Genomic DNA, 20,139 nt, shown 5'->3' with positions numbered 1-20,139 from the left:
CATGTAGCAGCCTAACAACACAATGTTCTCAAATGTGAAGTTTCATTTATGTACCACTTTCCAATACCGAATAAATTAAGTGCAAACTTTTAAGATTCTGTATAAAGTTAAAAGAAAATACAGTATTTTCATCTTGATTTTGCAAAACACAATGTTCTACAAAACTTTTCAACTGGGTGCATTAGAAAGACCATGGTTTTACTGCAATGTTGTCTAACAGTACTAGATAATTTGAATCAAAGTTGGACATGAAAATCATGAGAAATAAAATATTTAAACTTTGGATTCTTAAATCTCATATAGTAAACATGCTTAACATGCCTTTACATGCAAATGTACTCTATTTTCACCTTTTTACAAAAATCACGATTTTTTTGATGAATTTTTAGAGCACTGGAAAAATGGCTTTACAAGATATAAGAACCCAAAGTTTACATTTTTTACTTCCCATGATCTCCACACCTAACTTAAATTCAAATTATCTAGTATTGTTAGCCCACATTGGATAGTCAAATAAACTTTTTGCAGGTAAAACCATGGTCTTTCTAATGAGACCAGTTTGGAAAGTTTTATAGAACATAGTTTTTTGCAAAATAAGGCCAAAAAGACTGCATTTTTACCTTGTTATAAAAATCTTAAAGTGTGCAGTTAGTTTATTCAGTATTGGAAAGTGGTAATCAATGAAATTTCATATTTGAGAACCTTGTGTTGCTAAGTTACTCCATGCCAAGTTTCACATTTGTCACACCTTTAGTCCCTCAGATATAAGAAGCCAAACTTTGAAATTCTCTTGGGTGCCATTTTCTTTTTATTTATTTATTTATTTATTTTCGGGGGGGGGGGGGGGGGGGGGGGATTTTGCCCAACATTTTGTGCCTGAATATGGCTAGTAAAATTCTTTTCATCATTATTCTTTCGAAAATGGATAAAGTTGTACAAGAGGACCACATTTCATATCTTTCAACAAAATATTGCTGAAGATATAACAGCTCATAATCTCCAGAAATTCATATTCACTCTACATGAAGTTGCTCATGGGGTCAAACAAGTGACTGTATCTCATCCTGTATTGCTTTGACAAATTTTAAACTTTAAGGTGTTCACTGCAGACGTGTGAATGTTCACATAAAATTTCATCGAAATCTGTGACGGTCAGGCAGGGAAATGTTCCGAAATTAGGAAATCTGACATGTAATGACCTAGACATATTACCATTAAAATAAAACAAGAAATAAAAATAATGTTTTTACACAAACAATATACGAGGGCAGTTCAATAAGTAATGCAACACATTTTTTTTCTGAAACAGGGGTTGTTTTATTCAACATTGAAATACACCAGGTTATTCCCCAATCTTTTAGCTACACAACACTATTTTTCAATGTAATCTCCATTCAATGGTACGGCCTTACGCTACCTTGAAATGAGGGCCTGTATGCCTGCATGGTACCATTCCACTGGCCGATGTCGGAGCCAACGTCGTACTGCATCAATAACTTCTTCATCGTCCACGTAGTGCCTCCCACAGATTGCGTCCTTCATTGGGCCAAACATATGGAAATCCGACGGTGTGAGATCGGTGCTGTAGGGTGCACGAGGAAGAACAGTCCACTGAAGTTTTGTGAGCTCCTCTCGGGTGCGAAGACTTGTGTGAGGTCTTGCGTTGTCATGAAGAAGGAGAAGTTCGTTCAGATTTTTGTGCCTACGAACACGCTGAAGTTGTTTCTTCAATTTCTGAAGAGTAGCACAATACACTTCAGAGTTGATCGTTTGACCATGGGGAAGGACATCGAACAGAATAACCCCTTCAGCGTCCCAGAAGACTGTAACCATGACTTTATCGGCTGAGGGTATGGCTTTAAACTTTTTCTTAGTAGGGGAGTGGGTGTGGCGCCACTCCATTGATTGCCGTTTTGTTTCAGGTTCGAAGTGGTGAACCCATGTTTCATCGCCTGTAACAATCTTTGACAAGAAATTGTCACCCTCAGCCACATGACGAGCAAGCAATTCCGCACAGATGGTTCTCCTTTGCTCTTTATGGTGTTCGGTTAGACAACAAGGGACCCAGCGGGAACAAACCTTTGAATATCCCAACTGGTGAACAATTGTGACAGCACTACCAACAGAGATGTCAAGTTGAGCACTGAGTTGTTTGATGGTGATCCGTCGATAATCTCGAACGAGTGTGTTCGCACGCTCCGCCGTTGCAGGAGTCACAGCTGTGCACGGCCGGCCCGCACGCGGGAGATCAGACAGTCTTGCTTGACCTTGCGGCGATGATGACACACGCTTTGCCCAACGACTCACCGTGCTTTTGTCCACTGCCAGATCACCGTAGACATTCTGCAAGCGCCTATGAATATCTGAGATGCCCTGGTTTTCCGCCAAAAGATACTCGATCACTGCCCGTTGTTTGCAACGCACATCCATTACAGATGCCATTTTAACAGCTCCGTACAGCGCTGCCACCTGTCGGAAGTCAATGAAACTATACGAGACGAAGCGGGAATGTTTGAAAATATTCCACAAGAAATTTCCGGTTTTTTCATCCAAAATTGGCCGAGAAAAAAAATGTGTTGCATTACTTATTGAACTGCCCTCGTAGTACAATATCAATACATTGCAGAATATGAAGTCAACAGCTATCAAAATGCATATTATGGTATTAAACAATCAGGTACAACTGGCAAATAATTTATCCATGATAATAATTACAGAGACAAAAATCTTATATTAAGCGGAAAGTTACCAATACAGTTAGTGTATGCACAGCTTTTTTTATTGTAATTAAAGCCCAATCAAGGCGGAACACTTAATAGTTGTTATAACAATATGGCTGCACACTTTTATAAGGAGTTTTCAGGCGATATCGTAAATTTTGATATCTACCATCTTTGAAGCCTTCTTTGTTCACTAAGATTAGAATTTGTTCCAATTATCTGTAGTTTCTCTAATTTTAAAAGCATCTTTTTATTTAAAAATCCTTAATTGTTTAATGCCAGGGTTATTCCATGCCTACTCCTATCCGTTGCCATATGGGTGATAACCATGTTGAAGGCCTAGGTGCCAGACCTCTCTTATGCATCCACCCTGCACACATTATTCCAGTTATGTCACAGGCATATCCCACCCTACAAGAGGTACAGCAATGTGTGAAAGCAGTCGTGACAGATAAATTATGCTGGAAGTTGGGCATGCCACTGCATGTGGGCCTGCCAGTGAAACAGTTGCCTGCACAAATGATTGACGACCAACAAACAGTGGCCAAGAGCAGTACTGAGCAACAATGACAGAACATGACACTTATTATAACCTTCTTGACTTAAATAGCACCTTCAAAACCTGAACTGGGAGATTCCATGGTAACTCATGTTACATTTTGAAATCAGTGTTTTATTATATTGACTTATCAATCGATAAACCCATATTTTCTTTTGCAAATCATCATCATAAATTGTATTATTCAGGCAAAGATCTTTAAGAGTTATGTAAGCATTAAAATTAAAGAATAAGAATATAATTTATGTTGTGACTTATGTTACAAATTGGGGACACCCTATTCCTAATGTGCATTTTAGGTCATAAGTGTCCTCAAACTATTATGAGTATGGGTCTGGTTTTTATCATAGAAAATGCATATTAGGTTGGCATTCAAATGACAGAGTTACATATTTCTAAAAATAACTATACCATGTGAAATATTGTAATATATTGAAAAAGGTTAACATTAAAATTTGACCTTTCAAACACTATGAAAAATTATAAGAGCACGACTTGTGGGAAAATGAACTGTAAATTCAATTAAAAGTCAGAATTGAAAATGCCCTCTGACTATCACCTGTTTAGATCAATGGCGCACGGCCTGGCTGACCGCCACTTCCGATCTCGTAAAGAAGTCACAAATTGGATCGATTAGTGGATTGCTTCAAAAGATGAACAATTTTTTCGACGTGGGATTCGTACACTGTCCGAATATGGGAGAAACTAGTGGCCAGCGATGGAAAATACTTTGAATGATACATGTGTAACCAATTTGTTTCATTAAAGCCTCAAATGTTGGGGGAAAAAGGGCGGAAGCAAAGTTGTACACGCTGTAGAAGCTGGTTCTCATGTGGGCATTGGTGACAAATGGACCATATGGCATAGTAGTGAGTCATTTGAGTGGGAAGGGGTATGCAAGTCATAAGAAAAGATCTTATCTGATGATCGATACACAGGGGAAGTCACAGACATTCCAGTGCAAAAGTCAGAATTCTCTTTATTCGATACTCATTATCAAAGTTCACTTTAGGCACAGCAAAAACTAGGAGGAGTCTACTGGTCCTCAGAGCTTTCATACAACAATACCAGAATGCAGTAAACCAGTTAAATCAGTAGACAAATGAATATTTTTAAGCTACCAATGATGCATGAATAGGTACAAAATTTTATAAAGTATGCAAGAGATTTTGGCTGTGAGCCAATCCCACCAGTCAGTGATAGGATGTATTCAGATAATGTTCTTACGTGATAGTCAGCAACAGGACTTACCCAAAGCTTCTTGTTCTGTGATAGAATGTTCTATCATGCTCTCCAATTTCATTATCTTTTTGAGATGAATCGTTTCAGATTATTTAACTGTAACTGTTTAATGGTTTTTGTTAATAAAAACATTGTAATGGGATCCTGGGAGTATTTCAAAGAAGTTAGCTACCCGCACTTCCACTTATAATCACAGATCACCTGTTTGCACCTTCTAAAGAATCCAATGCACTACAAGAACTGCTTCGAGGGACATCATCAATGAGAGGTTCAGAGAAAACACTTAGGAGGAAATCCTACACACAGACTCATTAAGATAATCCAGGGAAAAATTACATAGACAGTCTCAGGTGTGAAGGTATAACCTGTTATGTGCAGGGTGATTATAATTAAAGTTAAACTTTCAAAACGCAGTAGAAACAACACCACTGGTCAGAATGACATCAAATTGCAATGGAATATTATTGAAGAAGTGGGAAAATGTATGGCAGAAGAAAATAAATAATGTGAAAATTGATCAATAGATGGTGCTGTTTGTGTCAGAAGACGTAAATGAAAATACTTGTCATGCACACAATCCTTTGAAGTTGGTATAAACATGACAGGCACACAGCTTTTCCACCTTTTGTGTCTGCGACGTTCACCATGATTGTATCAATGCAGGATCGTGCTCTGCTTGAAAAGCTGTATCACAGGAATGATGACTGTGCACACGTCACTCTGCAGGAGTTCCCAACACTTAAGGGTTTGAAAAATGAGGTTGGTCCAATGACTGCTGTGGGTCCGGAGGAAATGATTTGGAAATTTGAAATGATGGGTTCTTTTGGTGTGCAACCTGGCAGAGGGAAGAAACAAATTGATTCGACATCAGTGGAAGTATTGGTGACAGCAATGCAGGAGGAGACAAGTGGTGGTATGCAAATGTGTAGTGCACGGAGAATTGCCCGAACATTGGACTTACCCGTGAGCATGGTGCATAAAATCCTACGAAACATCCTTCTTTGCTATCCATTCAAAATTACCCATGTGTGTAAGTTGCTTCCTGTTGACCTGCCAGCAAATGAGACCTTTGCTTTAGAATTTCTTGCTCACATGGAAGTGGACAATGATTGGCTGTGGAAGATTTCGTGTGGAAGATTTCTATCTGACAGGTTATGTCAATACACAGAATTGTCAAATATGGGCAATAGAAAATCCACATGCAAATCAACCAGTAGCACTGCATCCTGAAGAGGTCACCGTGTGGTGTGGGTTTATGGCTTCATTTATCGCAGGGTCATATTTTTTCGAAGAGACAGGTGCTTCCGGTCCTATTACCTGTACCGTCACTCGTAAGCCCTACGAGTGTCTTTTGTGCAACCACTTCATTCCAGCTCTCCAACAGCAGGGATGTATGAATGGGATCATTTTTATGCAAGATGGTGCACCTCCGCACATTGCAAATCCAGTTACGCAGCCGTTGAAGTGCCATTTCGGAAATGCTAGAATTATCAGCCACCATTTCCCTACAGTCTTCACCTGATCTTAATCCGTGTGATTTCTGGCTTTGGGGCTACCTGAAAGATGTTTTGTTCAGTGTTCCAATTGCAAACTTAGCTGCATTGAAGGCACACATTGTGCAACACATTCTGAACGTGACCCCGAAAACACTTCTATCAGTTGTGGATCATGCTGATTATCAATTTCAACTTGTTGCAGAAAACAGTGGACAGCATATTGAACGTGCTTTGTGCCAGTCACATGGAAATTGATAATCCAATTTGATTTTGATTGATGCTTTTTATCCGGTTTTTGGCCTCAGGACAATTAACAACCAACTTTTCCCATCCAACGTAATATGACCTTTCTGTGGTGTGGGGGCTTTGTAACTAACAGTATCACACCTGTACACTCATGTAAATTGGGTAGTACAGTTTGCTTAATGTCCAATGTACACCTTAGGCATTGTTGTACGATTGATTTGTCATTTGTAGTCGACCATTATCAAACTATGATGCTTACAGTGCCATCTATTGTTACATTTTGTAACTATTTGTTTTTCTTCTGCCACATGTTTTTCCCTCTTGTCCGATAATATTCCTTTGAAATTTGATGTCATTCTGACCAGTGGTATTATTTCTACAGTGGTTTGAAGGTTTAACTTTAATTATAATCCCCTGTACATCACCTACACCACCTTCTACGGGCTCATGGCTAAACTGAGAAACTTTCGTGGAGGTCTGATGCTGCAAGGGGATACTGCAATGTGATATGGTGATTAGATTAGCACTAGACAGTGAAGTGCATGCCCAAAAGATGTGGCAGTCAGATCCTTTCTGAAGCCTTGCATACTGCCAGCACAATTACTCAAGCAGCTCAGGCTAACATCTTCACAGATTGTTAAACACCAGAAATGTCATCTCCACTGGCAATGCGGTATGACCCGATATTACAATTGTAAAATTGTCATGCAGTCCAGGTGACAGTCAAGTGGCCCCTGCTCAACCAATCAGGAATTGAACTCAGTGCCATACCTGTTTTTCTACCCAGCCTTTCTGTAATTTCTGCAAACAGCCCAATTGTCCCAATAATTTTTCTCTACATGCTACATGTAGTCACCTACATTATAATGACGTGTCAATAGTGCTTTTGCCATGGCCACATAGCAGATGTATGTCAGAGTGAGCTGCGCCGTTAGCATTCATGTGTGTAGAAGCAAATAAATGACATCACAGCATCAATAGTAGCATGATACCTTATGTTGTTGGCCATGGTTCATGGTATTCCCATTTTATTCTTTTTTGGTTCCAGGGCCCTCAGTCTCAATCATCAATCAGCCTTAGATTAGGGCCTCAGTAGCAACTAAACTGGATTTAAACTCAGCTTGAAATCCCAATATTAGGCCAGGTAGTTCTGGAGTTAACATACAGCCACGTAATCACAACCCTTCCTTTCTCTGTATTAGGCGAACCCTCAGTACTAAATATTTTTAGCCTGGGTGTACAGCATCTGAGTTTTCCATCCAACACATAGTCCAGGCAATACAGAATACTGTTTTGTGTGCAGAAGTGGATTCTTTGTGTCTCCAACAAGCTCTACTATTTTCTCCTGGACTGGGAATGGCTTGAATCAGCAGTACATTTTCTATATCTGCCCGATACCTTCAGTCTTGTGGGATAAGATTAAAGAAGAACTGGATCATTATGTACTATCTCCATTTACTTATAGCAGATGGGCATCACCTTTAGTCATTGTTTGCAAACCAAGTGGTGTGACACACCACGGTAGGGGCTTCAAAGCTACAGTAAGCACACAGGCAATTGTAAACTTGTACCCCCTTCCAGATAATAATGAACTGTTTTCAAAATTGGCTGGGGGTCAGTATTCTTCTAAGACTAATAATCCAGAAGCTTACTATCAGCTTCCTTTGCACAAGGCTTCCAAAGTCACCCTTGTATTAAATACTCTATTTGGCCTTTATCAGTATAACAGATAACCTTTATGAATTGCTAGCACACCAACAAACTTCCAGAAATTTCTAAAACAAACTACTGTCAACATTCCACAATCTGTAAATTAACTGGATGATACAATAGTGACAGGAAGAACCCAGGAGAAGCATGCATCGAATCTCTTGAAAGTATTTTCGGTCCTTTTGAAAGCCAGGTTAAAGTGTAACTTGTCAAAATACTCCTCATTTTACTCTACTATTAAATATGTAGTATATATCCTTGGCAAAGGAGATCTTACATCAAAGTCACAGAATGTATCAGCCATACATCATTTTCTAATAGCAAAGAACGAATAACGTGCAGGCTTTTCTGGGCAAGGTTACTAATTCCCCATATTGCAAGGGTAACTCAACTGTTGAATCAACTGTGGAGATTTCTTAAGATGAAGAAATGTCTGCAAACTGCTCCTGGCCTGAAGCTGCATCAGCCTGATTTACATCTAGTGCTGAGCATGGGCACACCACCCGACAGTGTTGGGGCCATTCTATCACTTATGTACCCGAATTGTTCAGAATGGCCTATTGCGTTTACCTCTAGGGCACTCACAATGGGTCATAAAAATTATCCCCAGATGACAAGGAGGTGCTGTTAATTATCTCTGGTATCCATAAATTCTGCATTTTTAACCCCATATGATAAGAAGGCACTGTTAATTATCTCTGGTATTCAGAAATTCAGCATCTTTATGAATGGTTACAAACTTCATCTGGTCATGGATAATAGGCTGCTGCTGCTGCTGTCCATATTTGGCCCAGAGTCAAATTGCCTGAATGACATCTCAGAGATTACAAGACTAGGCAATTTTGTTATCAAATTACCACTATTTCATTTAGTATCTTACATTGGCCCAGCATATGAAAGCAGACTAAAAGACAGGTTGCTTCAACACTGATTCGCAATTGCAACAGTCAGTGGAAAAGTTTCCTGTCACTTCCAGATACATCACAGCTGTCACTTATAAGGATCTACTCATGAGACAGGTTTGCGATTTCGTACAGATCAGCTGGTTGCAAGCTGTTCCTTCGAGAGCCTCCCTGGAACTTTTTTTCTTTTCATGGTGCCATGTCCGTCATCTTTTTGAAAATGTCCTACTACTGAATTAAGACAACTGTCAGTGTCAATCAGTGATTCCAGAGATTGTTTATTAAAGGAAATCTTCTAAACACAGGTTGTATGGTAGCATATATTGTGATTCTTGCATTGGTCCCATTGGGCATTATCAGAATGAAGAATCTGGCCCAGTGACATGTGCTGGCCAAATATTGATCAGGATATTGCATGTATGGCTCCACAATGCCTAGCTTTTCAGATGCAGCAAAACTGCACCGCTTTCGCCTACCAGCTGTGGTCTATGCCTACCTTGCACTGAGATCGGGTGCAAGAGGACTTAGCTAGTCCATTCCATGGCGCCATGTGACTTTATTACATGCAAATTCTCATTTCCCACATGTCATAAAAATGAAAAACCATGACAGAAATACCACTAAAGCCCTGGCCACTGTTTTTTCTACTGCAGGAGCCTCATGAACTCTGGTCACCAATAATGGGCCACAGTTTCATTAGGCTGGTTTTCAATGGTTCTGTAACCTGAATGAAATCTAGCATACCACCACACCACTGCTCCACCCTACCTCTCACGGTATTCCCAAACATTCTGTGTGAACATTTAAAATGCAGATGGAGAAACTATTAACATCCAAGCCTATTGTTTCTGCACTGCTTTTTTTTAATTCCCACACTGAGTAGCACCGATCCACGATCTGAGCCCCAGGGAAAGTCTTTTGAGGACACCCTCATAATTCCTTGTCAGATCTGTTCCAGCCTCCATTGGTACAAGACACAGCAGCCAAACCTTTTTGGACATGTGTCCCCATCTTGGTGTGCACATTCGTACATGCTCCTTGTGGGATATGTGACCCCATTACTGCCCAACAGGGCCACCAGCTGATCATGGTACCCACACTCTGAGATACCCTTCACAGGCACTGAAACCAGCTCCATTTGTGCCACCTGGAGTAAATTCCACCTCCAAATCTGTCACACTGGAAGGGACAGCCCACCTCATTAGGACCATCAAAGACAGCAGATACGGCATCCAGTTCCAGGATGATGTCCCACGTGGTGGATGTCTGGCATCCCCTATTCTCCAGCCATCATCTATCATCCATATGGGCATGGACCTGAACCCCAATCTGCCACAGGTCCAAAGTAAGGCTTCTCTGGAACTATAAGCAAGTAGCGAGTCCAAACTATTGTCACCTCCTGTCTCTCTGGTGCTGGATGTGGAAGTGGCTCCTCTGCCACCTGTAGCATCCAAAGGTGCACCCCATCCTTCACAGTAAGCTGCATGTATCTCATCCTCCTCTAGACCAGCCAAGACACTGATGGCACTATGGGTCATTTCAAGGGGAAGAGGGATCTTGAAATCCCGCTGGACATCTCAATGGATCAACTGATATAATTATGCATATGTCCGGTGATGTCTCCAGGCACAGCACAGTAGGAGACACTGCTGGCACCAGGTCACACGTAAAAAGGCACGCGGCAGATTTAAGGCCACTGCTGTTGGCATAAGTGACATAAAAAGTAGATATCTTAGGTGTTGCGAAACAACTCAAATCGTTAAGAAAGTCAAGTCTTCCGGTCCAGATGGTATACCAATCAGGTGCCTTTCAGAGTATGCAGACACAATAGCACCTTTCTTAGCAATCATATACAACCACTCACTTGACGAAAAGTCTGTTCCTAAAGACTGGAAAGTAGCACAGGTCACTGCAGTATTCAAGAAAGGAAATAAGAGTAAACCATTGAATTACAGACCCATATCACTAACCTCAATTTGCAGTAGGATTTTGGAGCATATACTGTACTCGACCATTATGAATCAACTTGAAGAAAACGACTTACTGATACATAACCAACAAGGATTCAGAAAATATCATTCTTGTGCAACACAACTAGCTCCCATGAAGTATCGAGTGCTGTCGACAAGGGATCTCAGATTGATTCCATATTCCTAGATTTCCAGAAGGCTTTTGATACGGTTCCTCACAACAGGGTGTCTACATGGACAAGGAAAAATAATTCCCAGATTTCCCGGTTGAAAATACACTTTTTCAGTGTTAAGTGACAGTATACTTTTTCTCGAAACTTGTCAATCCTTTTATGGTTTATGGTTTTATACACCGGCGTAGAATTTCCTGGCACTTTAGAAAATGAAACTCAGGGGAAAAAACACGTTTTGGAAAGATCTTTGATGTGCAGCAACATATACACTGCATATTTCCGTGTTACGAAGGTATAAATTCGAATTCCACCAAACACTGCATGTTACTTTCCGAAGCATTAGAATCGAAATTGCGACTCGCTTTTGTAAGCCAATCACAACTCATGTCACCTGATCTCGCCAGCTGATGACAGCATTTGACACGTGATGTAGTCAGCCAATAGCAAGATCACTCTTAAGTAGTGAGAACACACAAATAAGAAAAATTAATGGCTTAAATTAATGTACAATTGTTGCTACAAGAAAAGCAAAGCTATCACATATAATATTGGTCTCTAGGATTAATAAGCTGCAAGAGAAGCTAAGCTTCCACATATATTTTTGATCTTTTTTGCGCGTCATACATCACATAAATGTGCCAGTAAAATTTTTTAATAATGACGTAAATGTCTGATCTTCTGGGCTCGAAATTCTTCATATGGCTGTCCCCAAAGAGTTGATTTTTAAATGAGAGTCAAATGCTCTGTGATTTAAGAAATTCATCGTACACTCTCCTACATTGTTTACCTTACATAAAAGGAAATTTACTTTGAAAGTAACACTTTTCAAAGCAATATTCGCAATATCTTTCCGTGACCTATTAGAAAGGTACATTTTCAGCAGTTGCCAGAGAGCACCAGATAACAGGCGTCACTGCACTTGCGCAGCTACGATGACGCAGGAAGCCCGCATGTTCGTACGTGTGAAACATTAAAAGATCTTGCATTAAAACGAATCCAATGTAAAAAACTGTCATGCCACGCTCATTGGAGGCAATTTGTTGTTAAGAAGCACTGCACAGTCTTCCTAAAACCTTTGACACACTTTGCTGACTGCAGACGCTTGTATGAGCACTGTGTTTTGTTGTTGTATATGGCGCAGTTTCTTTGCGACTTAGGTTTTATTTTCGTTTTTTTCTCTCATTCATGTTTTGTTGGCTGCAGTATTATTCTGCAGAAGCGGGATACAGTAATTTTTTTTGTTAAAGTATTGGTTCTAACCAGTCAAAATCAGAAAAATTTAACTGAAAACTAAAACAATGAAAAATTCCTGTAACTCAAAACGATTCCCGGGTTTTTCCGGTTTTCTCCCGGATGAAAAAATTCCCAGGTTTTTCCCAGATCTCCCGGATCGTAGACACCCTGCCACAAGCAACTATTAATCAAATTGCACGCATATGGAGTATCGTCTCAGTTGGGTGACTGGATTCGTGATTTCCTCTCAGAGAGAGGTCACAGTTTGTAGTGACAGACGGTAAATCATCGAGTGGAACAGAAGTGATATCTGGCGTTCTGAAAGGTAGTGTCATAGGCCCTCTACTGTTCCTGATATACATAAATGATCTAGGTGATAATCTGAGAAACCCCCTTAGATTGTTAGCAGATGACGCTGTAATTTACCGTCTAGTAAAATCATCAGACGATCAATTCCAATTACAAAATGATCTAAAGAGAATTTCTGTATGGTGGCAATTGGCACTAAACAAAGAAAAGTGCGAGGTCATTCACATAGGTACTAAAAGAAATCCGATAAATTCTGGGTATCAGATAAATCGCACAAATCTAAGGTCTGTAAATTTGACTAAATACCTAGGAATTATAATTACGAGCAATTTAAATTGGAAAGATCACATAGATAATATTGTGGGGAAGGCGAAACAAAGACTGCGCTTTGTTGGCAGGACACTTAGAAGATGCGACAAACCCGCTAAAGAGACAGCATACATTACACTTGTCCGTCCTCTGCTGGAATATTGCTACGCAATATGGGATCCTTACCAGGTAGGATTGATGGAGGACTTAGAAAAAGTGCAAAGAAGGGCAGCTCATTTCATTTTATCATGCAATAGGGGTGAGAGTGTCACTGGTATGATACGCGAGTTGGGATGGCAGTCACCATAACAAAGGCAGTTTTCTTTGTGACGAAATCTATTTACGAAATTTCAATCACCAACTTTCTCTTCCGAATACGAAAACATTTTGTTGGCACCCTCCTGCATAGAGAGAAATGATCATCATAATAAAATAAGAGCAATCAGAGCACAAACGGAAAGATTTAGGTGTTCCTTTTTCCCACGCGCCATTTGAGAGTGGAATGGTAAGTAGTAGTATGAAAAGGATTCGATGAACCCTCTGCTGCCAGGCACTTAAGCTGTGAATTGCAGAGGAACCATGTAGATGTAGACTGCCATGGCATCATTTGTCAGTCAAACTCTCCAGTGCATTTATTGACAACAACCCTGCATTACACGGTTTTCTCCTTGGCTACAATTTGGACTTTTTTGTAACCTGCCGACAACATTTGGTTAACATACAGATTTGTTTGTCTTCCTAATGAAGAATTGTCTGCACTTACTGTTCAAAAGGCTGTTGTGTTTCCAGTGAACAAACCGACAGCATATGGGTGCACTGAAAGCATCGTTCAGAAATCAGTGTTTCCTAGTTGAACCTATGAACAATGTTCTCCAGCACTAATGTGCAAGTTAGTCAACAAACATCAAACATTCAGAGTTTGAAACTGACTACGCGGTATCCATCTCCAGTCGCCGTGCAGTTTGAGGCGCCATGTCACGGACTGCATGGCCCCTCCTGCCGGAGATTCGAGTCCTCCCGCGGGCATCTGTGTGTGTGTGTGTGTGTGTGTGTGTGTGTGTGTGTTTGGTCCCTTAGGTATTCACACACATTTGAACATCTCCAGTCTTTTGTTTTGTGTATTTCCAGATGCGTTTGCAACTATTATTTTCTATGGTGTAATCGCAAAAAACTTGTGCTTAATAAAATCTTTGCTGCTGAAAAAGCATACTTACAACAGAAAAAAATGTAGCAGCCTATTACCACAATATCAATGAGTTGCAACTGGAATTGGCCAACTCATACAAATACCTGGATGAAGTAATTTTTAAGTATATGGAATGGAACTCTAAGATAGATTGATTATATGTAAATTGAAGGTGGAGGTGGGGAGAAAGGGAAGGGAAGGGATTATTGATATCAGCTGCATCGGAACATTACGTGGAATCAGCAGCAATGAGTGAAAAATGCGTACTGGACTGGGATTCAAACCCGGGATCTCCTGCTTACTACGCAGGTGCATTAACCACTGCGCCACCAGGGACACAGTGTCAACACAATTGTGCAGACTATTTCGGCACACCTCAAAGACAATTCACAGTCCCACTGAGTACCACATATCCGCAGTCCCTGTCCATTTCCTCCATGCTCGCTACTCTGAGATTCTGAGAGTAGGTCGGCTGTACTTGTGCAACTGCACTGAAGAAGCTGGATCCATTGCACATCTAAGCGAATTTATTATATGAATATGTGGTGCCTGTTCTTTTGGATGTGCAACCGATCTACAAAGGAAATAGCTTACATTTCACTTGTGCATCCCACCTTATAATATTGCTCAAGTATATGGGAGCAATACCAACTGTGACTAACATGAGATACTGAACAAATACACAGGAGGACAGCATGAATTGTCATATTCGGTTCATGCACGGGAACATAACCCACAGATGCTGGAGATACTGAACTGGCAGATGCTTAAAGAGGGACAAACTATCCAAATAAAGTCTACTTACAAAGCTTCAAGAATCAACATTAAATGATGAATCTAGAAATATGCTGCAACACACTTTGTATTGTACCCATAGGGATCACAAAGGCCAGAATAGACTATTAACAGTATGCACAGACATGTTTAAGCAATAATTCTTCCTGCTCTCTAAATGTGAATGAGATGGGTAGAAGTCCTAAAGACTGATACAATGGGAAGTACCCACTGTCATGCACTTCACAGTGGTTTGCAGGGACTAGATATACATGTAGACCACTGAACACTTTAACTATACAGCAAGTTGTTACCATTTCTCTCATTATTAGTGTTATATCTATGCGGTCACTGAAATGTGCAAGATTTTGTGTGTGTGTGTGTGTGTGTGTGTGTGTGTTTTCTGGGCTAGGACAGAAGCCCAACATTCCACTTTGCAGTACTGCTGTTTCTATTATGGAAGAAAATCTGCACATTCTAGTTCAGAAATTAGCACCGATTCATAAAGTAACAATGAGAATTTGAGTCAGTGCAAAAGGCATGCTTGGGATAGTTAAGCCAACTGTTCATGAAAAGCGTGAAGTCCTAGTTTGAACCCTGGTCCTGGTACAACTTTTAACATGCTACTTTACAAGTATGTAAATACAATTGCAGAGATAACTGGCAAAACTTCATTTTTTTGTATCCACGCATATAAAAGTACATTACACGAACTACCAAAGACTGCTTGGAAAGTAAATTCTCAAATCAGAAATGAAGGCAATATACCGTTCAGGCAAAACGAAGCATGGCCAGAAGATATGAAACAGGAAAGACGATGAATGTCTAACATTCATTCAAAAATAGATATTTCTTCCATTATAATTTAAATGCAAGATAGATTGTTACTTACCATAAGGAAGACATGTCAAGTGGCAGACAGGCATTATTAAAAGACACACACATGTAGCTTTCAGCCACAGCCTTCGTCAGTAAACACGCATGACCTCCAACTCCAGCATATCAGGCGAGATGTTGGGTGTACATCTCTCTTTGCTGATGAAGGCCGTGGCTGAAAGCTTCATGTGAATGTCTTAATTGTGCCTGTCTGCAGCTTGATGTGTCTTCTTTACGGTAAGTAGCAATCTATCTTTCCCTACATTGTTGATAGTCCTACATGGAGTTTCCATTGTTTGATAAATGCTAAATAAAGTTAGGAAACAAATAAGGCTAACTGTGTAAAGCAACAATGGTTCAGAAGTGTAACTCACAAAAGAGGAACAAAGTGTCTTGCATAGTCTCTAAATCTAACAATGAAGAATGAAATTTTGGAATATGGTACACATAATACATAGTATGAAACCTTTCACGACCGAATGACATATCTTCTGGTAAACCTTCCGGGATGTAAGGTCGTGGTCCATGACCTCTGGACAAAACGTTAGGAGCTGAAGAGTTTCATGGACCACAACCTTACATCCCGGAAGGTTTACCAGGAGACACGTAATACACATTGCTTTCCGCAGCAATTTCACATTCCTGTCATAACCTTGCACAACTACGACGACCTAAAATCCTGAGGTTTTACTCCCCTGAGATTTTACTCCCACTCTTACTTGTGCCCCTTGGCTGTTTCTGTTTCATACTCGTGAATCATCTTTATAGTACAAGATGGGGCTGAGCAGTTTCATAAATTCAATTTCATTAAGTTTCACTATTGCATGTTATTGTCATACCTACCCAGTGTATTTAATATGAAGATTGGTTACCCTCTTCCACAACATAAACTTACTTTGTAATGCACATCTCCATGAAAGCACGCAATGTTGGATATTTCTCCCAACCAATGGAGCCAAATCTGGAGGGGTTGTGAGCTGAGAGAATAAGCAGCATTACCCATGCCTTCCAGTACGACAATGTAATCGCCAGCTGTGGTGGTTGATACCTGCAAGAAATTTCATACAATCATTACAAAATGTCAGATTAGTGAGACTAATGTAAATAAACCTACTTTCCACTTATTGTGACCTAAATCAAGCAACATACATAATAGTTATCAACAAAAATAATCAATTTTCAATTTTTAATAATATAGTCTAACTGGTTAGATAGAAGTCCTCTCGCTGAGCGGCAGCAGCAGGAGAACACAGCTATGAGTGTTCTCCTGCCAATGCTTGGTGAACAGCATCAAGTTACATACTAGTTAAAAAAGAAGATGCCTGCTGGGATAAACTGTACTATAGGATGAACTATATGAACTATGATTATGAACATCTAATCATGGCATTAGAACAGTTTCAACATGACAACACACTGCACCCTTAAATGTAAGGAGTGGCGGGTGGTGGTGGTGGTGGTGGTGGTGGTAGTCAGATTCAGATTTTTTACTGCCGTTGATCACATACAGTAGAACAAGCTTTTCCAATGATACCAAGTTATAGTTGCAATCAAAACATTAAAATTAATATTCATATTATGTGTACAAGTCAAATGTACTGTATACAGCTATAATCTTAAATATTAATATCAGCATTTTCCGTGGGATAAAACTCTTTTATATCGTAATATCAATTTTTTGTAAGCCGGTCATATAATTTAAAATCGAATTTTTTTTAAATGGTAAGGATCAAGCAGCAAGAGGACACTTATTAAAAATTCTGAAGGCATTCACTTTATGGGAGTTTCCTGTTATTGCTAGCCTGTACCTATGGATGTCAATGTTCGCCGTATTTCTGGTTTCATATTTGTGAATTGTTTCCCTAATAACACAATCTTTAATGTTGTTTTTGACAGAGTCCAGACTCCTAGATGTGCAGATTCACCACTGTCAGCATCCTAAGCCTGGTAAAGAGGGCAGCAGCACTCTTTAGGACCAGCCTTGAATATTAAAGGGACAATTTTGTTTGTTACTTTTAAAATGTTACTGATATGAGGACAATGTCCCCATATGAGCAGGCCATACGATATACATGACAAAGAGCATGGAGTATGCCACACAGAGATAATTTTTGCTGAACATATCTCTCAGTTTCCGACTGAGGTAGCCTGCCCTTATGTCACTCCTGCTCCAACTCCTGAATCCCATGGGTAATTCCTCTATGGATGATACCCTATTTAATCTTTGTAGGGCCACACATTGTAGCCATCACATCATATATGGGGGGAGAGGGAGAGAGGGAGAGGGGGGGAGAAGGAGAGGGAGAGGGGGGAGAGGAGGGAGGAGAGAGAGAGAGAGAGAGAGAGAGAGAGAGAGAGAGAGAGAGAGAGAGAGAGAGATAGTGGGCTGGGGGGGGGGCTCTTCAAAAGTAAGTCATACATTAATACTGCAGGCCAAGTAACTTTTACTAAATGCTGCACTACATTTCAAAGTGACACAGATATATGGCAACATTTTTCAAAATATTCATTAAATATCTGTACAGAACAGTCAGAATGTGTTATCAATCATTCAGTTTCTTTACGATAGAAATCTGCTACTTGGCCACAGAGGCATTCAAGAACTATTGTGTAAACATTCTCATCATTGGAAAATCTCTTCCTTCCTGCTCAGCAATAGGGTGGTCCGCTTGTTTCTTGGCCACAGTTTGTCGGTGGCCATTCACGCGGACAGACAGCTTGTTGGTTGTCATGCCCATATAGAATGCACCACAGTAATTGCAGCTTAGCTTGTAGATCATATAACTGGTTTCACAGGTATGCCTGCCTTTGATGGGATAGGTGATGTTTGTGACCGGACTGGAGTAGGTGGTGGTGGTGGTGGTGGTGGTGGTGGTGGTGGGAGGATATATAGGACAGGTCTTGCATCTAGGTCTATTACAGGGGTATGAGCCACGAGGTAAGGGGTTGAGAGCAGGGGTTGTGTAGGGATGAACAAGTATATTGTGTAGGTTTGGTGGACAGCGGAATACCACTGTTGGAGGGATTGGAAGGATAGTGGGCAGGACATTTCTCATTTCAGGGCACAATGAGAGGTAGTCAAAACCATGGCAGAGCATTGATTCAGTTGCTCCAGTCTTGGGTGATACTGAGTCACAAGTGGAATGCTCCTCTGCAGCTGAACAGTGGGACTTTGGGAGACAGCAGGAACTGGAGAGAGAAGGCATAGGAACCTGATTTTTGTGCGAGGTTGGGAAAGTAATTACTGTCTGTGAATGCCTCAGTGAGACCCTCAGTACATTTCAAGAGGGACCACTCTTCACTAGAGATGTAATGGCCACATGTGGCTATGCTGTATGGAAGAAACATCTCGGTATGGAATGGGTGGCAGCTGTCGAAATGGAGGTATTGCGGATGGTTGGTAGCTTTTATATGGATGGACGTAGTAATGTAGCTACCTTGGAGATGGAGGTTAACATTCAGGAAGGTAGCTATTGTGTTGAGCAGTATGAAGAAAAGTGTATGGGGGAGATGTTGAGGTTCTCGAGAAATGTGGATTCGGTGTGCGCTATGTCTATTACAGGGGTATGAGCCACGAGGTAAGGGGTTGGGAGCAGGGGTTTTGTAGGGATGAACAAGTATACTGTGAAGTTCCACCATCCACCCACAGAGGAGAATTCCCCTCATGACTCATTAACACCCAAGACTGGAGCAACTGAATCACATTCTCTGCCGGGGTTTTGAGTACCTCTCGTCATACCCTGAAGTTAAAAATGTCAAATCAAGTATCATTCTCACCTGTCCCACAGCGGTAATCCGCCGCTCGCTGAACCTACATAATATCCTCATCTGACGCTACACAACACCTGCTCCCAACCCGTTGCTTCATGACACGTATCCATGCAATACACCTAGATGCAAGACCTGTCCCACACATCCTCGCAGCACCATCTATTCCAGTCCGAACACAAGCATCACCTATCCTATCAAAGGGAGGGCTACCTGTGAAACCAGTCATGATCTACAAGCTAAGCCGCAGTCACTGTGCTGATTCTACGTGGGCGTGACAACTAACAAGCCGTCTGTCCACGTGAATGCCTACAGACAAACTGTGGCCAAGAAACAGCTGGACCACCCAGTTAATGAGCACATTTCCCAACACGATGTTCTTAATTTCAGTTACTGCTTCACAGTCTGTGCCATATGGAATCTTCCCACAAACACCAGTTCTTCTGCATCACACAGGTGGGAACTCTCCCTGCAATGTATCCAATGTTCCTATAACCTCGCTGGTTTCAACCTTCATTAGTCACTGTCCTTACCCATCTAGCTTCCATTCCAGAGTTACACAGCCCTCTATTCCAGCAAGTCTTTTTACTTCTCCCTTTTCTGCTACCCACACCCTCTGCCTTCTGTCTAACCTGCCGACTGCACCTAGCTGCCCTACCGTCTCTC

General features: G+C 40.8%; 1 protein-coding gene across 5 annotated transcripts in view; it reads right to left on the bottom strand.

Moving 5' to 3' along the window:
• Positions 1-20,139, bottom strand: part of LOC126094616 (integrator complex subunit 1) — a 301,226-nt gene that overhangs the window by 140,762 nt on the left and 140,325 nt on the right. For all 5 annotated transcript variants that reach the window (XM_049909116.1, XM_049909125.1, XM_049909100.1 and 2 more), the window contains exon 14: positions 16,601-16,753. In XM_049909116.1, the coding sequence (XP_049765073.1) occupies positions 16,601-16,753 (153 nt within the window). The remainder of the gene's footprint in view (positions 1-16,600; positions 16,754-20,139) is intronic.

Source organism: Schistocerca cancellata, chromosome 1, assembly GCF_023864275.1.
Source record: "Schistocerca cancellata isolate TAMUIC-IGC-003103 chromosome 1, iqSchCanc2.1, whole genome shotgun sequence".
Taxonomy (NCBI): domain Eukaryota; kingdom Metazoa; phylum Arthropoda; class Insecta; order Orthoptera; family Acrididae; genus Schistocerca; species Schistocerca cancellata.
The sequence above is the reverse complement of the archived record's forward strand: the minus strand, read 5'-3'. Positions and strand labels throughout refer to the sequence as shown.